The sequence below is a fragment of the Nicotiana attenuata genome, chromosome 6 (genome assembly GCF_001879085.1).
Source record: "Nicotiana attenuata strain UT chromosome 6, NIATTr2, whole genome shotgun sequence".
NCBI lineage: Eukaryota > Viridiplantae > Streptophyta > Magnoliopsida > Solanales > Solanaceae > Nicotiana > Nicotiana attenuata.
In genome coordinates this window covers 1,328,196-1,355,816 of record NC_031994.1, presented here as the reverse complement: position 1 = coordinate 1,355,816, position 27,621 = coordinate 1,328,196, and the positions used below count along the sequence as shown (strand labels likewise).

General features: G+C 36.1%; 2 protein-coding genes and 1 non-coding gene across 4 annotated transcripts; 1 reads left to right on the top strand and 2 right to left on the bottom strand.

Annotated features, from left to right (window-relative positions):
- On the top strand, positions 12,891–17,673 carry LOC109226454 (probable GMP synthase [glutamine-hydrolyzing]). 2 transcript variants are annotated; one of them, XM_019391206.1, is made up of 6 exons: positions 12,891–13,263; positions 14,021–14,650; positions 15,848–15,905; positions 15,978–16,061; positions 16,266–16,407; positions 17,112–17,673. In XM_019391206.1, exons 2-6 carry the CDS (start codon positions 14,185–14,187, stop codon positions 17,478–17,480), a joined length of 1,119 nt encoding a protein of 372 aa, XP_019246751.1. In that variant the 5' UTR covers positions 12,891–13,263; positions 14,021–14,184; the 3' UTR covers positions 17,481–17,673. The 2 variants fall into 2 exon arrangements, with proteins under 2 accessions (XP_019246751.1, XP_019246752.1); XM_019391207.1 differs by having other exon boundaries at positions 13,947–14,650.
- Positions 20,335–20,407, bottom strand: TRNAE-CUC. Its single transcript has one exon. It is a non-coding gene; the product is annotated as a tRNA-Glu (tRNA).
- LOC109226453 (eukaryotic translation initiation factor 5A-1/2) lies at positions 22,480–25,611 on the bottom strand. Its single transcript, XM_019391204.1, has 5 exons — positions 25,333–25,611; positions 23,528–23,650; positions 23,371–23,427; positions 22,955–23,029; positions 22,480–22,863 (listed from the first exon to the last, which is right to left on the bottom strand). The coding sequence occupies exons 1-5, from the start codon at positions 25,453–25,455 to the stop codon at positions 22,759–22,761; spliced, it is 483 nt and encodes a 160-aa protein (XP_019246749.1). The 5' UTR covers positions 25,456–25,611; the 3' UTR covers positions 22,480–22,758.

The following is a 27,621-nucleotide window of genomic DNA, read 5'->3' as shown; positions in this document are numbered from 1 at the left end:
TTCTACATATGATTCAAGTTGACGTTCGCCATTACTGCTTCTTTCTCTATATCATCTGGTTGCAATGTAAAAAAATCGAAGAGTACGTAAAAGTCCACCATTGAAGGTTATTCAAAGCTTTGCTTTCAAAAATAGATTTTTTTTAGTTTGTCAGTTATTTGGATTGGGTGTTGTTCCAATTCATTGAAAATATCAAAAGGTGTTCAAAGTTTAAATTTGAAGTGATTTGGAGTAGATTTAAGCAAGATTTGAGTTAAATTTCAGAAAAGACGCAAGGAAGAAGACGACGTCAATTTTTTGTATAATTATGTATAATCTTGTATAATAGTGTATATGAGTGTATAAACACAACTTATACACTATTATACACTTTTATACACCTTTATACAAGCGTCTGTAGACGAACTTCTTCCACGATTTTCCGTTGTAATTCTTGTTCAAAACCAGTCCAAATCTCCATTAAATGACTTCAAATTTTATATACAACCTCCTTATACAATTTCTAACAAGTCTAAATAATACCCACTCCAAATTTCTCACAAAATCAAATTCAAAATTTAAACCCACATATTTAAGCTTGTAAAAATCTAATTTTCACCACCCAAATGGATTTGGTTTGTTGAACTAATATTTGAGTCACAGTTACTGATTCGAAAATTAACTTAAAAGCTTGAGCAATCTTTTTCAAAAATTAAATAGTAATTTTGACAACCTATTGGAGTTGGATGTTAAATCTTAGCCTATATTTTTTGGCTAGTTGGTTGTAAATTGAAATATGGGCCATAAAATTGAAAAGTAGGAAGCTCAGTTGTTCTTATGTGAATTTTTCCCTTTGTATTTTGTTTATTATTAATTATCGTCATTATTAAATTAAGTTGTTGTGAATTTTTTCAAAAAAAATTATCCAATTGGTCTGCTTTATGCCGGAATCTATAACTCCCAAAATTAGAGAGTTGACTTCTTCTTAAATATGAATGAAATGGGGGTAATTGTGACTTTAAAAATTGCTAATTTGTTTTATAATATCAAGTATATGTTAAAGATAAATCTCAAATGTTCTTTATTTAATCATTTTATTTTGGCTTTTTGTGCTCTAAATTATTGATCTATTTTTGGTGATTAGTCGATATCAGTAAATTAAAAACAATGGTAGGTACTTGCTTTTTCTATAACTTTTTCTCGTAATTTAATTTCTTCTTTTCTTGGCTTTCCTTTTTTATTTTCCTACTATTTCTTAGAGGAAACTCTAAAAGAAATGTTTAAAGAAGAATAATTCTTTGACTTTGTAATGGAGTAAAATATAACTGTACGTTAGGAATAATTAATGCTTATACACGTTGGATTCTGGAATAACCACTCTGGACTAATCACAAACAGTAGTATTAAACAAACAAGTGTCTTTAACATCTCCTTTTAATATGAACCTTATTCAGTGATGTGGCCTATAATTCCATAGTTTAGCACATTACGTATCTTGCATTTTACATACACTTTATTTGTGCGTAATGGAGTCTATTTTATGTGTAAGTGAATTGGAGATGAAAGTAGAGCAAAAGGGATACTTAAACGTTGCAAGTGTGTTCGAAAACAGTGAAAAGGCGAGGTCAGCCAAAGGCCAGGCTGAAGCTGGCGTTAGGCTGGCGCTGCAAGGCAAAGGCCAGGCTGAGGCTGGCGTTAGGCTGGCGCTGCAAGGATAAGGCCAGGCTGAAGCTGGCGTTAGGCTGGCGACGCCAGGCCTAGGGCGAGGTCCAGTCCGAGTTTTGAAGACTTAATTCGTTTCCCGACTTGACTAGGATTTGACCTACACGTTTAGGTCTTGTCCTAAACATATAAATAGACCTAAAAACGCCACTTCGAAGGAGTTTTGCGACTGGAGGCAAGGACATTACGTGGACAACTTTTGGAGGAGAAAATCATAGAGTTCTTCATCCCTTTTTCTTTTCATTGTAATTTGTTTATGCAAAATACTTGGAAAATTTTTACTACGAAAATGAGTAGCTAAGCACTCTAAGTTCTAGGGTTGTGGTTGACATGATTATTAACGTTTATTAATTACATCTTCGTTAATTCGGATTATCATCTTGTGGTTGTTTCTCTAATTCTGTGCATAATTGCTTAATTGTCTAGCCAGCAGTTGAGTTTTATTTACTATCTATGCTATGCTTGGGAAAGCCGTGTTTAGATTAGGGTAGAATTAGAGAGAGCTTGTTTCTGAACCCGTGGCTCGGGGAAGATTTCGCAGTTAGGATAGGAATATACCTAACAGTCTTGCTTAATTAAATACTGTATTATATTCGTTCATGATAGATTCAATACCATAGGAATATAGGATTGATATATTGTGGGCATGCGAGTAGTATTGTGGGAACATGCTATTCATATAAACGATCTGGTTAATTAGCAACCATAGATAATCTAGATTAACGAGTGTGGTTATTAAACTTAATAGGATGTATAAACCAACCACAACCCTGGAATTTCATCTCCTCTGAATAAAAAATTGTCATACAAAATCGCATTCTTGATAAATTAGTTGTTGTTTGTTTAATTTCCCCAATAGTAGATTAATAGAAAAATATCACTATTAAATATCTTGGACAATTAATTGATTTTAGTTTACTTAGTTAACGATCAATCTAAGTCTCTGTGGGTTCGACATCCGACTTTCGAGTCACTTTATTACTTGACGATCATGTATACTTGCGTGTGTGTTTGGTCCTAACATTCAACATCAGAATAATAGCTGATTCCGTTACGTGGAGTTTTTGGTCAATATTGTCCCTTATCTTTGAGGGTAGGTCTATTTTGGTCCCTCAAATATAACACTGAGCATATTTAGTCCCTTAAGTATGCTAAATGGAGCACCTTCAGTCTCACTGAAAGAATGTGTTAAAAAACTAACGGTGATAACCAACTCTGATTCATGAAGCAAATCTTCTGCTCTGAAGCAAAATGTTTCCTCTTCTTTTATTGGATAACGCATTAATTCCTCATTTTTAAATAATGTCTTCTAAAATTTTGACCTTGAAAATATTCCCTTCCGTGCCAGTTTTCAATGAGAAAATGACATTGTACTGCTGCTGTAAAAATAATAGTCAAAAAATGTATAAAATTTATCGGGGAGGTTTCAATGAGGCGACGAAGGGGACGTCTCGAAGTTCAAGTATAATTCATCACCCCGCCTATCGACTACTTCTCCAAGCCGAGCGATGAAGGGACTAGGTAGACTGGAACTTCTCAAATGTATGTATGGAACAAATAGAAACATGTAATATTCTCCAATAAATGAAATAAACAAAGTAGCATGCAACATTTTTGCACAACTCCACCAAATCATTCTACATCCTACATTCAACCTCGCTCGAATTATTTGGCATTCGACCTCGCTCGAATTACTTTACATTCGACTCGCTCGAATTATTCGATATTCGACCTCGCTGGAATCACTTTACATTCGACTAGCTTGAATTACTTTACATTCGACTCGCTCGAATTATTCGATATTCGACCTCACTCGTATCACTTTACATTCGACTCGCTCGAATCACTTTACATTCGACTCGCTCGAATTATTCGATATTCGACTCGCTCGAATTATTCGATATTCGACCTCGCTCGTATCACTTTACATTCGACTCACTCGAATCACTTTACATTCGACTCGCTCGAATTATTCGATATTCGACCTCGCTCGAATTACTTTACATTCAACTTGCTCGAATTACTTTACATTCGACTCGCTCGAATTATTCGATATTCGACCTCGCTCGAATCACTTTACATTTGACCTTGCTCGAATTATTTGACATTCAACCTCACTCGAATTACTTGATTTTCGACCTCGTTCGGATCAATCAAACCTCAACCTCGTTCGAGCTAACTAATATTCGACCTCAAGTCGGTCTATGTTCGACTCCGCCAAAATCAACATTACATGCAAACGGCCAAAAAGCAAACGAGAGGAAATTACTCCATTTCAATTGTTGGATTACAGTACTTTTTACAAAGGGCTCGAGGACGCCCTCACCAAAATAGCAAACCAAAAAAAAACTAAGTACAAAAGCTTTACGCCATATCATCCCCATCATCATACTCGTCTTCATACCAAGGATCAGAGGCAAGCCCATCCGCGACGTCGTCATCATCATCCCCGCCGGGTGTACTAGGGTCATAACCACAAGCTTCACGAGCTGCACGTGCCTTGACACGGACGCCTTCAAGCTCCGCCTCAGAAACCTTCCCGGTAGCCTTTAAAGACTTGTGCACATCAAGTTGAGCCTCGGCATGGACCCACATTTCATACAACTCCCGCGACACACCGGGATCGACGGAAGTTTGAGATATAGACGGATGTGCCTGCTGTTGTGTCTTCTCGGCCCTCAGGATGACGACTTGCTCATTTAACTCAGACAAATCCGCCTCCAAACCCATGATCCGCTCCTCAATCCTCGCCTCCTTAAGCGTTGACGTTTTCGACTCAGTAGCCCGCTCAGACCTTCTAACACGGAGGGCGTCATCTAGGGCCGCCGCCTCAGCCGCAACGACCATTCTGATTTTCTCAGCTCGACCCAACTCTTCGATCTTAGCACTCAATTCATCCCTCAAGTCATTGGCCCTTGCCTCCCTCTGCTCGAGTTCAACCGTTAAAGATTCCACCTACGCCTAAAGGTCAGCATTCTCGGCCATCACTCCCTTTCTCACCTCGAGCTCGTCCTCCTTAGCCTTTAGCGCTCCCTCTAGCACGCTGCACCTGCTGATGGCCCTCAAAAGTTCCTCGTCCCTCCCCCTCAGCTCCCCGTCCTTCTTCTTCAGCTCCTCGTCTTTCTGCTTGAGCCCATCACGGAGCGACTGAAACTGGCCATCCTGGCTGAGAAAGTTGACTAGCGTTCGGTGCTTGGAACGGTACTCTCTGTACTTGGATTTCATCTTCTTAAAAATGGTCGTCTTCCGCTCCTCCCGCCGGTCATTCTCAATCTCTATAATAAGAGTCTGACATGCAAAAAAAGAAGAGAAGAGGTTAGTGTAAATAAGTTACACATACGAAATAAACTTAACCTAACACGGGAAAAGCAAACTTACTCGCAAGGCCATGCCAGATATACCCAACGACAGATCCGCATCTTTCAACGCCTGTAGCATCCTATTCTCAGAAGCCACGCACAGGGGAGCGAAGGCCGTCACTGCCCGTTCTGAGTTGGCCAAGAGGTCGTAATCCACTAGGATGACTATGTGCCGATCGGGTCCCTCCGTCCTTATGTCCACTCGGGTAAACGTCTCCTCAAAAGCCCGCACTTCCTTAGGGTCGACATCAGAACCCGACCCATCGTCTACAACGAGGACAGTTTTGTCCCTTCTGTCCGCTAAATATGAGCCGACTTCGACTACCCGAGCGGATTCCCTTCTTTCGTAGGTCGCCTCGGCCGCTGACGGTCTTTCCTCCGTAATAATAGCCGGCGTGGGAGCAGCCTTAACGTTCGCTAAGGGAGCCGCCCCCGCATCCGAACCAATGACCTTTCCGACTCAGTATCAGCAACATCGGCCCTTTTAATCTCCACCCTCCGTCTTTTCCTGGGTACCACCTCCTCCTCGTCATGAGATGACTCGTTAACTAGATGCAAAATGCGGTAATCAGAGATCTCAGCAGAGGTGATGGCTGCCCGTGGGGCGGATTCACCCGACGTCGGAAATAGAGTACCCGACCCCCCCCCCCCCCCGTGCGGACTTGGCCAATACAAACCGCATTCCAGCCGACGCGACAGCCTGGCGAAATGCAAGCATTGGAGCCTTCGCCTTTTTGAAAGCTCGACGACCTAGCACCAAAGGAAGGTCGCATTAAAAGGCGATAGTGAACGACAATAAGCTGGAAGGTAGAAATAACACTTACTAGACGAAGTCTTGGGTCCAAAGCGCTTGTGGAAGGACGCCCGGTCGCGAATTCCCACGGTGTGGGGTAACACGCGAGCCACCCAATCTTCAATATCAAAGACGAGAGAAGGTGCACGCCTCTCAGCTGAAAACGGGGAAGCCGTGAGTGGGTCGAAAATGAAAGAAGAAGAGGAAGAAAAGAGAAAATAATGAACATATAGCAAGATACTTACGATTATAGTTCCATTGCTCGGGGAACCTGGTCGGATTCGCCACCAGATGCTCGATCTTGATGAAGAAGTATTTATGCCAGAACCGCCGGTTCGCCTTATCATCCATCCCGTCTACCAACCCTTTGGTCCCACGATGTCGCAGATGTATCAATGTGCCTCTATAAAAACTGTTGACCTCACAGCCGGCCAACTCTGCGTACTTCACCAGCATCAGAAAAACTTTGTATAAATAAGGGGAGAGTTGCGCCGGGCAGATATTGTAAAAGCGGCAAAACTCCCCCGCTAATGGGAGAAGAGGAAGAGAATAACCAACTAGGAACGGATAAACGTGGAAAGCACAATATCTAGGTCGGTGAACCTGTACTATGTTGCCTCCCGCCGGAACAATTTCGACATGAGAAGGAATACGATATTTGGACCGGAGATCGGCTATTTGACGCGGCCCCGTCTCAGATTGTCCTGAGCAGGAGCAGGAGAAGGTTCCTTTGGGAAGTCATTTCTGACCGAAGTATTCTTGGGAACCACCTCCTCCACGATGGGGAAGCTTTCTTCCTCCTCAACCATGGATTCCTCACCGCCGGGAGGAATGGCCACCGATAAAGGAGTGGCATCGGAGACTCCGTCGTGAACATGAGGGGAATTTGACACAATTTCGTAGTGAAGTGTGTACAACAAAGTCGGAGAAATAAGATATCATCCGGGAAAGAAATCAGGGACTGGAACTGAAGAAGCTGCAAGAAATCGGAAGTGGAGATCAGAGAAGAAGATCAAAGAAGAACAATATGCGTATAAAATGGGAAATGCTGAAAGTTTCGAAAATGAAGTCCCTCTCCTCTATTTATAGGGTTGGGTGACACCAGAATCGAGGCAAAGAGCCGTCAATGGCACCAAAATCGAAGCGACAAAAGCACAGACAATGCATTGGGAAGACGCGTAATGATGACGCGCGTGGCCATGACGTCACCCTACGTCAGCCACACCAACCGCAACCCCGCTGACAACGCCGCCAGTTCGACCTCGGTCGATTCGATTAATCATCACGACCAAATTTCCTCTGAACGGTTGTAGACAGAATCCGCTCATCGATGACGTCCAAGATCACGACCTCAACAAGCGGAGGGACTAACAGTATTGGTCAAAATTTGGATTGGACTTAATAACTACAAATAGACGTGGTCGAGGATTAAGCCGACCACTGCACAATGGCGAGGAGTCGTCTTAAGAAGGATTAATGCCTAGGTCAAGTAAAGAATGTATGGAAGCAACGGTAGAATAAGTTTAGAATAGAAAGAAGGAATATTCGGATATTCTTTCAGTTGTACTTTTTAGGGTTTCTTGGGAATATCCCCTATAAATAGGAAAAGATAAAGAACAAAAAGGGGTTCTTCACTTTGGGGATAAGAACACATTGTAAAGGTTGACTACATAGAATATACAAAGCTTGTCTTGTCCACTGATTCCATTATTCAACATATATCTTTTACTCACAAGATCCAAGGATCTCTTGTCCACCTTCATTTTATATTGTCACCACTCCCCACGTTGTTGTCAGGAAGGAGAATGATACAAGTCATCTAACATTTGGTGACAAGTTCCTTCTTATTACATTAATTGTCATTATCTACATTCAATTCAGGCTTTCTTTATTGCATTCATTGACGATCATTGAGCACTTTTGATCGGCATTCAATATTATCGGACATGATCCTACATTGTTAATGCATTAAGTCTTCAGATCTAGTAGTTATTATATCTAACTAGGATTCATCCCCTGTTTTCTTATTAACTCGTTTTAAGAAAATGTTTAACACTTTCTTGGTAAAACACATCAGATTAAAACCCAATTATTAGTAGTTAAAGACGTCTTTTTAAAATTCAGAACTTACAAAGTTAAAATTCTGACTCTCTTATGATAGATACTACATGAGATGTTCGTGTTTTCAACTGTCTTTCCATTTTCGTTTCTTTGATGTTTTAACTATTTCTTCTAATAGAATGACAAGAGGTCAAACGTTGTTCTCAACATACCATATATAGGAGGGGTGATGTTATGATGTTTAATTTTATTTTATAACTCAAATATAACTTTTAAAATAATATTATATGACCTTTAAAAAAAAATCCTTGAGTCGAGGTTCACGCGCAACGCGCTTATCCTGACACTGGTACTATACTAAAAGCACGAAGACCTTAGCAAATATTGTTCGCCTTTTTCACCCTTTAAAAGTAGAGTTCACATTGGATAAAATAGTAATTATAATGTAATTATTCTCCTAATATCTATGACTTTAAAATTAACTAAATTTTACTTATTAAATACTTCCTTATTCGAACTATGTAAAAGCTCTTAATATTTAGGAATCTAAAATTGAATAAGATTTTACTTAAAAAATTTCTTATTTAAATTGTATAACTATTTTCCTTAAATCTGACTTTTCCACGTGTCTAAGTTGTTGATATTTCCATGTTTCCTTAAGTCTGACTTTTCCACGTTAGGAATGGTAGTGTAATGAAAATATTTTTCCAATTTTTTTCTTAGTTTTAATTTTATAGAGCTAAACACCTAAGAATTATTAAGCATGTTTTCAAATTCTAAATTTTGTATATTTTTTGGACCGTGTGAGTAGTGTTAATTCTAATTTTTCACATATGCATAAAGAGTGCTAGCGAAATATCGTTCGCCTTTTTTACCCTTTAAAAGTAGAATTTACACTGGATAAAATAGTCATTTAATTAATTTTCTAATATGTAGGAATATGCATTTAATTATTTTCCTAACAACTAGCACTTTGAGTTTTTAATGTTATCATTTAATTATTTTCCTAAAATTTAGTACTTTGAAATCAACTAAAATATTAGTACTTATTAAATATTTCCTTATTTGAACTAGAATTATTTTTCTTCAATTATATTTGAACTCCTTTCCTTGTGTGTATGGACGTACAATATTAATTTGAGATATGATTGTCACTATAAATTTGTGAATCAATTTTTATGTAAATTAAGGGTTTTACCACATAAAAATATTTTTTTCCCCTAAGACTCTTACTGTTGTGTATATTTGAAGAGTAGTTAGCGTAAAATATAAATATGATAAAGAAACTTAAAAATGCAAATCTTAGATGCTTTGAAGTGCATTATGCATTTATAATTACCTCCAAGATCATCAAACAAAGTTAATAACCATTCATATATTATAGAACAATACTATTAAATATTTAGCTTAGGGACTTGGTTTACCGCAGTTTAAAGCAATTTAGTTATAATTTTATTTCTTTGACAAATGTAAATTTTATTTTTCAAAGCAATTTTATTTTTATTTTGTAAATTTTTAAATATTTAGACCTTCAAAATCAGCTAAAAGTTTGGTTATTTACTTTTTACTTATTTGAATCTTGCAAGAACTCCTAATATTTAGGGATTTAAATGAAGTGAGATTTTATTATATTTTGCTTCCTTATTTAAATTGTGTAAAGCAACTATATAAAGTATTATTTTTCCAAAGAGAATCGCATAATGAATAAATTTCTAAAAGGAGGATTCCAAAATTTTTGCTCGTGTATTTTTCTACTCTATTAACTTTTACAAGAACTTATAAAGCTTCTTTATGCTTCTTTTGCAAGCATCTCCTTCAATTGTGGACATTACAGTTTGAAGTATGTTTGGCTAAGTACTTGGTAATCGGAAATATTCAAAGAAGCACGTCGACTTTAGAGGTTTTATCCCGATGAATGAACCCGTTTTGATTTCAGTAATTTATTCTCTTATTTTAATATTTGTAAGTTTTATCTTCCTTTTATAATTTCATACTTGAATTTACCGCATACCACGATATAAAGTATTATGGTCATACCTCAGGAATTTTGCAAAGTGCAAGCTACATTGATCTCTCCCCAAGTATCAAGGTATCATATCTACAAGTAGTATACTTAATAAACTCAATAGTATTTGTTTGGTATTCCTACGGTTATCAAAAACTTATTTTCTTTGATCCTTCGGTGCTCTTAATAAGATTACGTCTTTCTATTTGTTAACAAGAGATATAATTTTCTAATGTGACTTAACTTTTCTTAAATACTTTTGTCTCTTCTATTTTTGCTTGCTTATATTTTTCGTTTTTTTTTTTTTTTTATGTTGTTTGGTGTTTAGTGGCCGAGTCACACTCAAAATCAAAATTAATGTGCAAATAGGGAAAATATTTCTTTCCTATGTATAAGCTTTTGATTTTCATCTACTTTTTCAAGTTTGAAATTTTTGTGAAACACTATTTATAATATAATATGTATGTAATATTTTAAGAAAATATATATTTATTGAGATAGGGTACACGCGCAATGCGCGTACCCTAAGACTAGTATATATATATATATATATATATATAACATAATATGTATGGTAGTGTGGATCAGTTTCTTCAAGAAAAGGATTTTCCTTTTATTATCTTCTCGATATTTTACGCATACATAACATAATTTGACCTGCACCTCTAGTTACTAATATTAATAATGTTTTTGTTGCAATTTTCAATTAGATCTTAAATCTTCCCATTGCATGTACTAGCGGATCCAGGATTTAAACTCTATAGGTTCAACTTTAAAATTTTTTAACTTTGAACCCATTATTTTTTTAAAGTTATGAGTTCATATCTATTATTTTGTCAATTTTAATGAACTTTTATACATAAATATTTAATTCCGCGCCAAAAATTATAGACTAAATTGAACCCGTAACTATCATACTGCATCCGCCCCTGCGTACTATGTATTCGTTTTCCTTTTTGTTAGTATATGGTTACCAATAAATGGGTTTGACTGCTTTTTTACTCAAATCGACAAACAAATTATTGGTTGTAATGAATATCAATTAAACCAAAACTTCAAAGATTTACTTTTTTATTTCAAGAATTTTTAAGTTGCAGTTGGACCATTGAAGTCCATATACGAATATCAATAAAACCGTTCATTATTTACTTGACCATATTGAACTTTTCACGCATACTAATAATTATAATATGTATTTTATCATATAACCACTAATAATGATAGCATTTTTAGAAGTCTTGAAAAATAATTTTAAAAATGAGCAATTAATGTAAGGGTAAAACAGAAAAAAAATATTGTCTTTCTTTTAATTTAGTATAGTGGACAAGTAAAAATGAAAATGTATTTTTAGTATAGTGGACAAGTAAAAGTGAAAATGTATTTTTAGTATAGTGGACAAGTAAAAATGAACGAAGGAAGTAATTAATTATTACAAAGATTAAGACTCTTATCACAGTTGCACTAAATATAGTATAAATAAGTTTGAAATCTATTGGCAAGATTCTATTAATGGTAGATTGAACATTTTCTACTCTTAGTATTTCCTACTTGTGGCAAAATGGTTAAAATAAACAATTATCCACCTATATTATCCATTAAAAATGAGTTGGATAATAAACTATTTAAAAACGGATTAAATATGGATAAGAACCATATTATCCACTTAGAAAATGAATAACTAATAGGTTTAACTTTTACATTTGTAAAGCCTCAATTTGGGACTAGGAATTTTTCCAAAAGTGATCATATTCAAGAAGTCATGGATAATATGAATATCCATATTATCCGCCGGTTAACCCGCTTTTTATCAGTATTAAATATGGCTCGGACCGGATAACTAATTTTTATCTATTTTTTGCATTATCCATTTTTGACCCGTCCATATCCGATCCAACCCGTCCGTTTGTCACCCCCTAATATTTTCATTTCAATTGAGTAGTATCAATATGTGTAATCTACTCATTGCACAGATGTCTCAATGAGCTGGTGTGAGAGGTTGGTCGTGGCGGGTCTTAGGAGAGGTAGAGATAGGCCAAAAAAGTATTGTAGAGATGTGATTAGACAAGACATGACGATTCTTCAGCTTACCGAAGTCATGACAATTCTTCTGCTTACCGAAGATATGATCCTTAATAAAAAGGTATAAATATCGAGAATTAAGCTAGAAGGTTAGTACTCGATTGTTTTCCTTGTCTATACTAATTACTAATAGTATTAGCGTTAGTTTTATATTTTATTATTTATAAATTTTTATTACTACTTGTTGTTTAGGGGTGTTCGTCGGTCGGTACGGTACGGTATTTAGACATTTCGGTTCGGTATTCGGTTTCTTAAAATCCTATACCAATACCGTACCTAATTAAATTCGGCATGGTTCGGTTTTTCTCCTTTTGGTTTCGGTTTATTCGGTTCGGTAACTTTGGTTCATTCGGTTTGAATACTAACTAGTGCATAGAGCCATACACTTTAATATTCTTAATTAAAGTACTCAAAAATACAAAATTAGAAATGTTTGTTGACAAAAATTTTGTCCAAAACTAGCAAATATCGATCAAAATAGAGAAAATTTTATATAAAAGAATATTTGATCATTAGAAGTGTCTTGTTACTTGTTTAGAGTTAATTGATGAATTTTGAGAATAAAGGAAAGTAAAAGTTTAGATTTTTTATATTTATGTTATAATTGATAATATATGTTTTGTGTAATATAATATGTATTTCGGTACGGTATCGGTATTTCGGTATTTTATCTTAAAATACCAAATACCATACCTAATACCAATATTTTAAAAAACTTAAATAAAATACCATACCAAATACCAAAATACCGTATACCAAATACCAAAATTTTCGGTTTATTCGATATTTACCAAATTATGCCCCGCCCTATTGTTGTTTCTTTTGCTTCAAAACACCTAAACCGGCCAAGCTGGTCACCAACCCAACTGTTTTGTCAGTTCAAAGTTCAAACCGGTTCTCAGATCTTCATCACCCCCCAAATCAACACACACACACAGTACTTGTCTCTCTCTCTCTCTCTCTCTCTTAACTCACAGCAAAAACAACTCCCTTTCTATTTCGAGATCAAAACCCCCATCAATTTCCTACATTTCCTTTATTTCTCTCTCTACATTCCCAAAAATGTAATCTTTTTAAAGAAAAACAAAAGAAATAAAGAAAAGGAGAGAGAGAGAGAGAGAGAGAAAAAAAAAGCATCATTAGTATCACTGAACAACAGCTTTTGTTCCTTCACAGAATAATGAAGCTCTGAAAAGACAAAGTCTCAGTTCATCCCTCCTAAAAGTAATAAAGAAAATGCTCATTGGAATGTCTACTTTTTCAAGGTTCATTCTTATTTCATTAATACTTTTACTTGACTTAGCTGTCTTTACATATTTTTATGCAGTAAATCTTTTTTTAATTGAAGTCGTGTGTCTTGGAAGCTTATATTTAGCAAAGACAGATAATATTTTTTATGCATTTGAATTCTTGGATATGTGTATGTTTTTGAGAGATTAAACTTTGATGGGGTCTTAAAGATTGAATTTTTGGGGGAAATAAATTGTGGGTTTTGATTGGTTTATGAAAAAGGTTTAGCCTTTATTGAGATTTTTGCAATTTGAGAGTCAAGATTGATATGTCATTTCATGTATGTGGATGTTTTTGGAACTTTTAGCTTAAATGGGTTCTAAAGATTGAATTTTGAGGGGAAATAAATTGTGGGTTTTTAGTAGTTTAAGGTAAAGGTTGATCTTTATGCTGAATTTTGCATTTGTGGGTCAATAGTTGGCATTTCATTTGTAGAAAGTTGATGTTTTTTTTGAGTGGTTTAACTTAAATGGGCCTTAAAGGATTGAATTTTGAGGGGAAATAAATTGTGGATTTTGAGTGGTTTATGAAAAAGGTTTAACCTTTATTGAAATTTTTGCAATTTAAGAGTCAATATTGACATGAGAGTTTTTTGCTTTTTTGTTGGATTTGTTAAAGATGTTTATCTAATGCAAGTTTTATGCTTCTGGGGTTGAAGGGTTATAAGAGAGATATTGTGATTTGGATAGGATTCAGAAGCATTATGAGGTGTTATTTGTCGGATTTTTGCAGGGCTTTTAGGCAATGTGTGAATTTGTAAGATCTTGAGTGGTTCTTATAATTAGCAATTTTGAAGCTTGGGTGCTGTAGGGAGGTGGTAAACATAGGGAATTTTGAGGATTTCAAAGCCTGAAGTTGAACGTAAGTGGCAGAAGCGGAGGGGAGTTTTCATTTCAATGTCGGGGGCTTCGAGGGTAAGGTCAATGAATGCAGCCGATTCAGAAGCAAGGCCAGTTCTTGGACTTGCTGGGAATAAGGCACTGAGGTCACCTGGTTCAAGAAAATCTGTTTCGAAACTTACGAGAAAGGCAGTGAAGTCAAAAGAGGAGGTTGAAATGGAGGATAAGAATGGTCACCAACCATCGCCTTCATTGCATTCTTTTGATGTTCCTTCAATACTTCGGCGACAGGAGTCATTGTATTCCAATCTGTCGCTCAGTGCTTCGTGTTCTTCTGATGCCTCGACGGATTCATTTCATAGTAGTGCTTCAACTGGTAGGATATATAGAATGAGTAGTACCTCAAGTAGAAGGAAGCAGTTGGCGTCCAAGTCCAAAAGGATTGTTTCAGATGATATATCAGACTCTTCAATTGTCGGTTTGCAATCCAAGAAAAGATGTGCCTGGGTGACACCTAATACAGGTGTGTTCTTGGTTATTATTGTTTCTTAAAGTTTCTAGATTTTGATTATGTGATTTGCTTCTGATATTATGATGTATGAAACGCTAAGCAATTATCATTGCAGGGCTAATCAAGAATTAATTTAAATTAGAAGGGTAATTGTAGGCTGATTACTTGATTTTTCCTGTTCTTCTTGACTACACTTTAGGAGGAGTCTGAGAATGGGATGAACGGATGAGAGATGTTTGAAGAATAAAAATTGTAGAACTCAGAACAGCTTTATGTATATACCCGATTATGAAATAAAGAAAGATTGAAATCTTTCGTGATGTGAAACCTTGTTAGATATGATAGGATGCCAGGACTGTCGTAAGGAGCTTATTCTTTGAGTTTAAGATAAAATGCTGTTGCTGCATAATATACGAATTGGCTATAGCAAGACCATACTATCTTCTACCTTCAATGCTATTGGCGTGGAGGCAATTTTATCTTTCAATTATGCAGCTTCATTATTATGAGGGGCTCTAGGCTATCTTTCTACTCTGTTGAATTACTCCAGTTATTGAATTACTCCAGTTACTTCTATCTTGAAGCTCTAGATCATTATTCTGATCATCGAGTTCTGCCTTTTATGCACTTTTAAGACTTTTATATGCATATTATGCAAACTGCAGAATAAGCTGTCAGCACATAAATTGGTAAGAGTTCTTTTTGCTGCTTCTTACCACTCAATAAGGAGCCATAAAGCGTTATATGCTGTTCCTACAACGCTACTGTTACTCAATTTTGAATAGTTTGTTTTAGTTTCACTTGTCCCAATATTTGTGTCTTTTTTAGCTTCATCGTAAAAATGGTTAAAAGACAGCCCGGTGCACGAAGCATCCCACGTTTAATCAGGGTCCAGGGAAGGGCCGCACCCCTAGGGGGTTAGACTTAGGCAGCCTATCCTGATGCATCAGTGATTCCACGGCTCGAACCCCTAACCTATAGGTCACATGGAGACAACTTTACCGTTGCTCCAAGGCTCCCCTTCCATCGTAAAAAATGGATATGAGGTTATAAGTATCAGTATAAAAAAATGTCAATTTGAAAAGCTTCAGAGAACTTTAAATATGTTTGGGAGTATATAACTGAGAATTGAGTTCCATGTTAAGCTATATATAGCCAATCTTATCACTTTGAGCTTGTAGTTTCTTATATTGTCTCTCCTTTAACCAGATCCGTCTTATGCTGATTTCCACGATGAAGAATGGGGAGTTCCAGTCCATGACGATAAGTAAGTTGCCAGATTCTTGTCCAGAGCATTCTTACACAGAATATAGTTTCTAATTCTTTTTGAACCTTGCAGGAAACTATTTGAGCTCCTTGTTCTTTGCGGGGCATTGGCTGAACTCTCATGGCCTTCCATTCTTTGCAAAAGGCACATATTCAGGTACTCTCTTTGGAATTAGTTCTTTATTTTGATAATGGAAAATCTTATTTCTTCACCCCGAAAAGCGTAAGATTTGCCTTAGTTTTCTCTTCTGGGCTAGAGTGGTATGCTATGTTTTGTTTTGCAAGTTCCTTTTTGCATTGCCTTTCCTCACTATACCGAGTTTTCCATAACTTTTAATAAATAAAAAATTTCATGATGCAGAGAAGTATTCGCAGATTTTGATCCCATAGTAGTGGCGAAGTTAAATGAAAAGAAGATTTTAGCTCCTGGAAGTACAGCGTGCTCACTATTATCAGAACTTAAACTTCGAGCCATAATTGAAAATGCCCGTCAAATGTCGAAGGTATGTTTACTCTTTATTCAGTTAGCAATAGTGAACACCTCTTCCAGTCTTCTTCGATTCCATTTGTCTGTCATTTACTAATATATTTAGCGTACTATGGCTAATATCAAGTATTTAGCATAAACACCTATATGAGTTTCAATTTATATGTACTGACAACAACAACAACAACAACAAACCCAGTAGTTTCCCACAAGTGGGGTGTGGGGAGGGTAAGACGTACGCAGCCTTACCCCTACCCCTGGAAGGACAGGGAGGCTGTTTCTGAATATGTACTGACCAAATCTAAAAAAGAATCACAGTGTGAATGTAGTTTTTAACTAGTTTGTGATCAAAATTTTCTGAAGCAAAATTATGATTTTATCGGGAGTCTTTCGCTTTCATGGACCACTCTCTGTAATCTTGTTATTTCTAGGGATATTCAATCATTTATTGATCAATTGGATTAGGTAGAGAACTAAGTTATAGTGGTCCTGCTGATGAGCCAGTTTGTTTTGATCTGTACCGACAACTGGCAAGTTCACTGGAGTAAGTCTTACCTTAATATTTTAAACTATAAAATAGTCCCAGCTGGTGCTACCTAGTAGTTGCTCTCCTTAACGCCAATGTGCGGTTTAGTAACGCTGTTTTGTGAAACACAAGCTACAACAACTTATTACAAATTGGCGTTAAAATTAATTTTATGTAGGTGTTGCTTGTGTCAGGTTATAGATGAATTTGGATCATTTGACAAGTATATCTGGAGCTTTGTGAACAACAAACCTATAGTAAGTGGATTTAGATATCCTCGTCAGGTGCCAGTGAAGACGGCCAAAGCGGATTTGATTAGCAAAGATCTAATAAGGAGAGGTTTTCGGGGCGTGGGACCTACTGTGGTCTACTCTTTCATGCAGGTTGCTGGTATTACAAATGACCATCTTATTAGTTGCTTCAGATTTCATGAATGTGTCGAATCTGCTGAAGCTAAAGAGAAGGATTCAAACAAAGCTGAAACTGAAGTAACAAAAGTCGATGAAGCCATCGAAACAGAGATATGTAGATCTATCGACGACTTGAGTTTCTCCTCTGAGTGATTTTCATCTTCGTGTAAGCATACTCTGCATCGCTGAACACATATTCAGCGATACAAGACTTGTAACAACGGGTTAAGTTCACATAGATTAGCAGCAAAACTGGTTTTGTACAGAAATGAGTTAAATATCTATGCATAATAGATTATTAAAATTTTTCTAGATTACCAGATCAAGATTAACTATTGGTAAGTAACTTCTTTTCATGTGTATAAATGTATGAGGTTTAGTAAAAAGATAAAAGTGTTGCTTCTTCTTACATTGCAACCATCATAACCTGTTTGCTGGAGCAGCTAACAAAAGTATGACATCTGTGTTTTTTTATAACCGAGATATCATCGAGGGCCAATGGCATACGGTTTGAAACTCGATGGATAATTAGCCAGCCCCTCTGTCCTTCTCTACTTAAACAGCAGGCCAGCTGGCACAAAGTTCGAAATTTGGGGATAATTGGTTTGCCCCTTTACCCTTCTCCACTTAAATACCAAGCTTTTGTCTTGGGAAAAGTTCGAACTCGTGACATGCGCCTAAGTAAGATATATGTTATTGTTGTACCTAGAATTAGATCACACTGTAACAACCCAAACTTTAGACAGAGTCCCACATCGACAAACACAAGAGGGCTGTTGGGTATATAAGTTAACAAGACTTATGCCATAGTGATGCGTTTTAAACCCGGGTCTATGTCCATAGCAGACAATATCACTAGCGGGCTGAGCTGTTACAGATGGTATCAGAGCAACTATTGCGTTAGCCTTCCCGATGGTAGGTCAGAGTTCAAATAAGTTTAGGCAAATCCCGGTTAGGCAAACCTCAGTGCTGAGTCTAGCCGAATCCCATGCGGTGGGCAAACCTCAGCGAGGAGTCTGAGTCCATGTATGTACCACCCCATACTTTAGACGGGTCAGAGTTCAACCGGTTAGGCGGGATAAACCTCAATGCTGAGTTTAGGCAAATCCCATGCAGTGGGGCAAACAGAGGCGGATGTAGTGCATAGTTGACGGGTTTAATTGAACCGATGACTTTCGACGTGGAGTAAAAATATATATGTAAAAATTTATTAAAATTGTAAAAATAGTAGATACGAACCCATAACTTTAAATATTTAATGGGTTCAATGCTAAAAACTTCAAAACTTGAACCCATAAGATTTAAATCCTGGATCCGCCTCTGGGGGCAAATCTCTGCGAGGACGCTGAGTCCATAAGAGGGGTGTGTATGTAACACCCTAGACTTTAGATAGAGTCTCACATCGGCAACACACAAGAGGGATGCTGGATATATAAGTTAACAAGCCTTAGACCCTAGCGACACATTTTAAACCCGTAAGGGCCTAGGTTTAAAGCGCACAATATCACTAGCGGATTGAGCTGCTATACATACATCAACATGTAGGGACCTAATGCTATCTGGTAATGTCTCAAAAACTGTGGTGGACAGCTAAAAATAGATTTGACAACTGAGAACTATCTTCATAGCAATGGGGATGGATTTTTATGTTTGTTTCCAAAGTTCAAGGCAAGTTTACCAACTGTTGAGGCCCATATTCTTTTAAAGATGTCCTACTTTTGTCTCAATGTTATTGAATCATTTAAATCTCATTTTTAGAGTTTTTCTTCTTCACCAACTGTTTGTAGGTCCTCAATTCTTGAAATGGTAGATAGGGAAGAACAAATTATTCTAAGGAAATGGTTTCACAGTTTCCTTTTATGCTGTCAACAATATAATTGCTTCCCTTTCCAGTAAATGAGTTACTTTTGTTTCTAGCTACAATTTGCAAGTCCATGCACCTACTATTTTAAGCATTTATTTTATTATTATATGTTTTTCTTTGTGCCGAGAGTCTATCGGAAATAACCTCTCTATCTTTATAAGGTAGGGATACGGTTCGCGTATACACTACCCTCCCCAGACCCCCATTTATGGGATTGCACTGGGTTTGTTATTATTTTTTCTTTGTAATAATCGAGAAATCCTGATGGAGTGGTGCACGTCTCAAAACGTGGTGGATAATGAGTCTGTCTCTTTACCGTTCTTCACTTAAATACTAAGCCTTTATCAGCGGCATCATTTGAATCTGTGATGTGCGCCCATTCACACATCATGCGTTGTGCTCTTACCACTAGATCGTAAAACAAATTATACTATGCAATTATTTCATAGTGCTATGACCAATATAATTTGCTTCCATTCCCAGCAAATGAGTTATTTTGTCTCTTAGCTACAATTTGCAAGTCCCTGCACCTAATATTTTAAGCATTTATTATCAAGGAAATTTGCATTAAATGACAAAGAGAACAAGACCTAACATTTGTCCAGTTTTGATCAAGTTTTTAATTCAAATGGTTTGTTTCTAGTTACTGCATTTTCTTTGTGTAGGACTATTATCCACCTAAACAATTCACTAATATAAAATATGCCTAATTAGGGGTGTTTAGTTACCCAGACACATGACAACACATGGCAATAGAGGGTTGCTCAAGTGGTTAGCACGTTCAGCTTTCTTGATTGTATAGATTCTCAAAATTAGAGAAATTTACAGCGTTTGAACGCGTCAAGAATATGTTTAGATTCATTACATAGAATTGTATAGAACAATTCAAAATTTTGAGCAATAATCAGTAAAGATTAAATTTTTTTATGGTGACCATTGTAAGTTAGCTTATTTATACAGATTCTATTAAATACAATATAACAAAAATTTACGGTGCAAGAATGTTATTAAGTTATACATGCATTTTTTTATTTAAAGGTTTCATGCCATTTCCTATGCAGAGTAATTCCTTTAAAAAAAAATAAAAAAATAATGAATAGCTTTCACGATAGAAAAATAATAATAATAAAAAAAAAAAGAGGATTCCGTTGCCGGGACTTGAACCCGGGTCTCTCGGGTGAGAGCCGAGTATCCTGACCAACTAGACTACAACGGATCTTGTTTGCTGGTATCTTCGGCAAATATATAAACAAAGAGAAGTATTTTTCTTTCTATTTCCAAATCTCATTTTATACCCTGCCAACTCCCGTTTCGTCGTAAGGCGTGAAATTAGACAAAGGAGAATCTCTATAAAACTAGTTCCTTATATTCCGCACATTGAAAATCAAGACACAATTCCGAGACTATCGGAAAATATGTAGATCAGCGATCGAGTAGTTATAATTAAGCCCGAGGTTTGGTGCAACGCTTACTATTATCCAATTATGTGTATTAAATAAGAGGTTTGGCTAATATTTTAGACGAGTTAATATATTATAGATATATGCATGATATATCCAACCTGTAAGTTGGCTTTCATCAAATGAGCTGAAGATGAGTTGAACAATGAGTCATATCTCAACCTATCTTATTTTTGTTCCAATCTTATACTCGCCCATTAAGATTAAATTTCAAGATACGACTATAGTGACCAAAGACCAAAACAAACTTGCAAGTTCTGTCATATCCAGATCATTTAATAGCATCCGAGGTCATGACTCTAGATAGGAAGGTGTGGAGGTCGAGCATTAAAGTTGATGGTTAGGAGGGAGTCGAGCGTTTTTCTTCCTTCGTATCGGGGTGGGGCTAGCCTGTTAGGGTGTTGTCTTTGGATTATTAGTGGTGTAAGTTTGTGTCTACACTATTTTTTCGTTTTTTTTATAGTACGATGGCTCTATTACTGGTTGTTGTTAGTGCTTTTCCATCCATTTTCTATTTCCTACGATGCTTTTATTATCTTTCTGATTTTTGTTGTTGTCACAGATTCTATTTGTCTATTTTCGTCTTCTTGAGCTAAGAGTCTCTCGGAAACAATCTCTCTATCCCTCCGGAGTAGGGGTAAGGTTTGCGTACATTCTACCCTCCCCAGGCCCCACTTATGAGATTTTACTGAGTTGTTGTCGTGACTAGCATCTACTAGTTGAACACTTTACAGGTCAAATGTAATAGTTGTTTACACTTTACAAGTTAAATGCAGGAAACTGTTTGAACACACGAGTAGTACTCGAGATTTTGATGTTTTCCAGAGTAATATAGAAGTAATACTGCCTCAAAAATAATTGGAACATTTAGGTATCAAAACTACCATCAAGTGGTGCGAAGCTAACATGATTTTCTAAGTTGACAATAGAAGTGCTATTAAGGAGATCATTGGAGCAACGTTAAAGTTGTCTCTATGTGACCTATAGGCCACGGGTTCGAAATGTAAAATCAGCCACTAATACTTCATTAGAGTAATCTACCTACATCACGCCCCTTGGGTTGCGGCCCTTCCCTGGACCCTATATGAATGCCGGATGCTTTGTGCACCCAACTTTTTTTTTTAACAATAGAAGTGCTATACTTTATAAGTATATGGTCCAATTTTACCCCTTTCTATCCAAAATAGCTCAAGTTTTTACCTTTTGGTACACTTAGATCAATTCATACCCTTACCATTAGCAAGTCATCTCGTTTTGCTCTTGCCATTACTAGAACTCCAGCATAAAATGAGTTTACTTAGACAAAAAAATCCCCTCTACTTTTGACTGTTGTTTAATATTTCTTCAAGTTGAAGCTCCGATAAGGATCAAGGGCAAAAACAAGACTTTTTAGTAATTATAATGTGTGATTACACCAAAAGTAGAAGGGGTGGCAAGATTGCTCGATTTCCGTTCACTTTTACTTGTCCACTATACTAAAAAGACATTTTCACTGTTACTTGTCCACTATACTAAATCAAGAGAAAGACAATTTTTTTTTTCACGTTTCACCCTTATCGACACTTACTCACTTTCAAAATTATTTCCCAAGACTTTTTGAAATGTTATCATTATTAGGGGTTATATGGTAAAATACATGCTATAATTATTATTTCTTAAGGGGCGTGAAAAGTTCAAAGTGGACAGGTAAAAGTGAACGGAGGGAGTAGTACAGAGGCAAAATCGCCCTACTTTATATTGTATCACCACATCTGGACATCTTTCAAACTGAATCAACCCTCAAAAAAAACTTTAAAAAAGCTAGAATTAAAAGTGATTATCTTGGTCAGGAACCTTAAAGATTCAGAAACATGTTATATGGATGAACATGTTAAGCACAATATAGTCCCATAATGATAGAAACCAGAAATAAGTGACATTTATGTAGATCACTTCTGCTATCAAATCAGTTCTTTGCCTTACCAGACAAACTATAAAGTCCAACTATTCAAGCCATGCCAATAGGATATAAGTCGAGTTCATAATCAACAGGCATCAAAGTACGACAACGATTAAGATATAAAAAGTCTTGGCTAAAGCAAATTATTTATGCTGCAGAAAGCGCAAACTAGTTTTTGGTACCAATGTCCTTAACAGCGGCAATCTGCTCTTCGCCCATTGCAGACATCACAGACAACACAAGATCCTTTCCTTCCTCAAATCCACCTTTAACCTATAACAAGTTGACAACTTTACTCAGATATTGTGCGTGAAAATACAAGAAAATAAAGGTTCTTCGTCTTTTATTTGTCCAAAACGTGTACCTGGTTCAGCAGGGCTTCATCGGTGGGAAGCCTGAGGTCGTCTTTGGTGTTTCCATTTTCAGTAAGAAGAGACACCTGGCAAAGAAATGAACAAATTACAACACTAGAAACAGAGTTGAAGAAAGAATTAGCCAAAGAAACACGAGTTCAAGACAGTTTGACTGAGACAACATCTTAATTTCAAGTCTTTGGTTTTAGTATTAAATTTTGGAGAAGAAAAGGTTTGTTTTCCGCCTGAGGTAGAAAAGAAAAATGAGTCTCAACTTCATTAGGAAGCTACGACTAAGCTACCACAGATATACAAAATGATACAAAAGGTTATCAATCAAAACTATGTTGCATTATCTTTTAAAAGTTTTTGCCCCAGTTATAGGATGACGGCTACACGTTCATATAATAGGTAACAGAATGCTTACAAAACCATCTTCAGAGATGTCAATCAGCTGATAGTCGGTACGATTAACATGGGGCACCTGTGGAAAACATGAAAAAGATCAGACAAAATCAAACTTCTAACATTGGCAAACTGAGCATACACCGGTAGAAATAAAAGAGGAAGAAACGCTGTATTACATCACAGTTGTGGGAGGAAGGAACAATATCTTCAAGCTTCTTTCCATTGAAAATATCAATTGCCACAAAGTGACATTTTGCATGTCCGTGCTTGCCAGTTTTTGAAGTGGAGACCTCAACAACCTGTTCAAGATTAGCATCATATAAAAGACAATCATCAAAGATCAAATAAATGAACATATCCATTTGTGATGAAAAGATCAAAACTGATACAATGATGATACTGTACTAACAGAAGTCATTTCTTTTAAACAAGAAGAAATCTCCCGTTCCCTTGCATTTCATCAGATTAAAGAACACAAAAGGTGCAGCCTATAGTATTCTCTTTTTTAATTTTTCAATCCCGGAGTTAGGAATTATGAAAACAATAATGATACCCAAAAGGCAGAAAGGATAATTGAGCGCAACAAAGTTCACTTCAACGCAAAAGAAAAGGAGAACCCAAGTTGGATTCAGGGAGAAGCTATCTACTGAAGGAGTTCAAAGAAGTTGAAATTAGATTAAACAAAGAGCTACTGTATTGAACTACACAGTTAGTCACCAAACTGATCCTATCCATTAAAATTTTGTCATACATCTCCTATAAAGCTACTGAGTAATCTTTTGTGTTAAGGTGAATACCCTTTATCCTCAAAAGCTATGTTGCGCAGACTCTCCAAAATGATGGTGTACCTATGTTGGATCCTCCAAAAATGCACTACTTTTGGAGGATCCGGCACACACCCGACAACATGTTCAGAGAGTCCGAGCAACATAGCTCAAAAGGCTTTGTAAAGGTTCAACCTTTTGACTCGTACCAACTATAGCTAAAGCGAGAAAAATACAAAAACAGTGATATTGGGCAATAGCATTACGATACAGGTACATTCATTAGTATATTTTAAATTTTCCTTTTTAAGAAAAACAGAGACTAGGGTTCAAATAAGATAGAGACAAAAAAAGCTAGGTAATTCTTCCCAATCTGCCTAAGTTTTGGTGGACCAAAAAAAAAAGAAACTTACCATTGTCTAAGCTGCGTATGCATACACAAAATCAAATAAATCAGGACTTAAAAGTCACAGCTCAAACACACCCTTTCCTTATTTTGATTTCAACAGAAACTATCCATGTGTAATATCGTTAGGGTAGTTTAGCAGATAATTGTGGTTAAGGCTTAAGCTAACTACACTTTTTTTTTTAAAACCAACTTGGTGTGATATGCAACAACAACAACAAACCCAGTGCAATACCACATGCGGGATTTGGGAGGGTAGTGTGTACGCAGACCTTACCCCTACCTTCAAGAAGGCACACAGGTTATTTCTGGTAGACCCTCAGGCTTAGGAAAGGAAGAAAAACCCAGCTCAAACACACCCTTTACTTCTATCTTCAACTACAACTACATACCACTTAAATAAAGATCCATAAAAACAAGTAGCAAGAATCCATCAAGATCTGATTTTTATCCAAAAATTCATTCAAAAAGAGCAAAAAAACCAAACCCCATTAGAAAAAACAAGGTTTAGATACAAAATCTGAACTATCCAAAGTGAATCTAATAATAAAGTAATAAATCCCATTAATAATAAAACAATAATAGGGTTTAAAAAAACTCATTCAAAATAGTGTAAAATTAACAAACCCCATGAATAAAACATGAATCACATACAAAATCTGAACTTGCCAAAGTGGATTTAATAATAAAACAAAGAAACTATATAACCTCAAAATTACAAACCCCATAAAACAAAAACAAGAATCATACACAAAATCTGAACTTGCCAAAGTAGATTTAATTAATAAAAAATAAAAGGGTAATATTTTACCTTGCAGGGTCTGCCTTTAATAACTATATAACCATTTTTACGAATGGTACCAGCTTGTTGAGGGTAAGTTTTAGAGGCACCAGCATCAGCTTTTGACTCAAAATGGTGTTCTTCATCAGACATGATTTTTGCCTTATTTTTCCTTTTTTTCTCTCCCTCTGTTTTGAACTTCTAAGGATTATTAGGGAAGAGGAGAAAAAGGAGTGTACAAATAATATTTGGTGATAGGGAAGGGCAAAAAAAACCCGAGGTTTGAGCAAAATATTTTAAAAGAAATATATTTTAAAAATAGCCAGATTTACAACTGGTCGTTCAAAAATAGCCCAATTTCAAAAGTAATCGAAATTTCGCCACTTTTTATATAAAGATAAATCTGAGCAAAAACACTGTTCAAAACCCGGAAAATACTCCAGTATATTATGCTGGAGTTCCAGCATAAGTATACTTGAACTCCAGCATATTATACTGGAGTTCCAGAATAAGTATGCTGGAACTCCAGCATAATATGATGGAGTTCCAGCATAACTACACTAAAACTCCAGCATAATATACTGGAGTTCCAGCAAGTATATTGGTTACTGGAGTTTGGAGCACCGGTGCTCCAGTCTCCAGTATATTATACTGGAGCCAGCAAAGTATACCGGTCCAGCATAATATGCTGGAGTTCATACACAAGTGCACCGAACTCCAGTATACTATGCTGGACCAGTCTCTATTGCAGCAAAATAGTGGCTATTTTTCATTGACTTGGTAAACGCTGGCTATTTTTGATTGACCAATCCGAAAACTGGCTATACCGTGCTATTTTTACAGAAATATACCCACACCTTTTGACATGTTAATGGGCCAACAAATTTCATTCCTAATAGGAAAATAATTGTTTTTGCCTTTTCTTTTGGTTTAAACAAAACTCCAACGATAAACAAATTATACTGGGATTATAATATAATGATTAAGGGCTCCTTTGGTACAAGGGATAAGGGATAATTAACTCGGGATTAAATTTGATATGAGTTTATCCTATGTTTGATTGGGATAAAATCATAGTATAACTAACCCAAATTAGTTATTCCGGGATTATAGTATTTTTTTATTCATATGAGAGGGTGAGATAATAATTCGTGGATATTTAATCCTGGGAAAACTTGTTACCCAATCAAACGACCCCTAAGCAGGGGCAGATGCATGCTTACCGAAGTGGTGTCACGTGACACCGCTTCGTCGATTTTTTTTACTAAATATATGTATTAATACTGTATGAAAATGGATAAGTAGGAAAAAATGATACCACTTGACATAAATTGTTCTTGGTGTGTTGGTTATGTGCTTGATTTTGCTCTAAGAGGTCAAAAGTTCAAACTTTAACTAGCACATTTTTCTTTTGTAAATATTTGAGAGTGCCTTTGTGATTAAAAACTGTGATGAAGTAGAATCGAACTTAGGACCTTTTCTAACTTAAGACTCAACAAAACCAATAGACTAAAAGCTATCTCCTATCTAAAAGTATGATAATCAAAGTTATATTCCAACTCTTCAATAAATTTTGACACCGCTTATAAAAATTCTGCCCCTTGCCCCTAAGAGTAATAAAGGTGCGCGAAGGTAGGTCAAGCTAAGATTCTGCTCGTGTGCATAATGGTATAAACCTGCCTGGCTGTGAGACTAATTGGTTGAAAAGAGACGAAAGTCAATCATAGTACTCCGGGACTCCCGTGTGAAAGGCTCTCGCTCAACGGATCAAAAGTATGCCAGAAATAACTGGTTGATGACTCTCAAAAGCTCGTATCGACGAAGTCATTTGGCAGTTTGATGTTGATAATGTAGAGATCAAAAAATTATGGGAATACTTAATAAGTAAATTTGTATTAGCAGATAATTAGCTTATACTGGCCTTTAATGATGCGTTTAATATCTTTAATTATTCGTTAGAGAAATTGCATAATTATTTACTATGTGGAAACTAATATTAAAGCTTCAAAAGGATCATAAATAAAAGAAACTTTAAATAAAATATAACCAGAGGAATCTTTTCCTTTTTTCTTTCTCCCCTTTATAAATGTCAAAAAAGAAGGGCCATCTCTTTTTAATTTCAGCAAGAATCTTGACTGATTAAAATCCTTTTGTATTTTAACACTATTGGAGAAGGAATGAGATGCCTCAATAAACCCCCAAAGGTTATGTCGAGAGGTAAATAATTCTTCATCATTAATCAAAGGTTTTAGGTTTGAATTTTGTGTATGAAATCGCTTTTAATAGAAAGCACTTTACCTCTCAAAATGAGACTTTCCA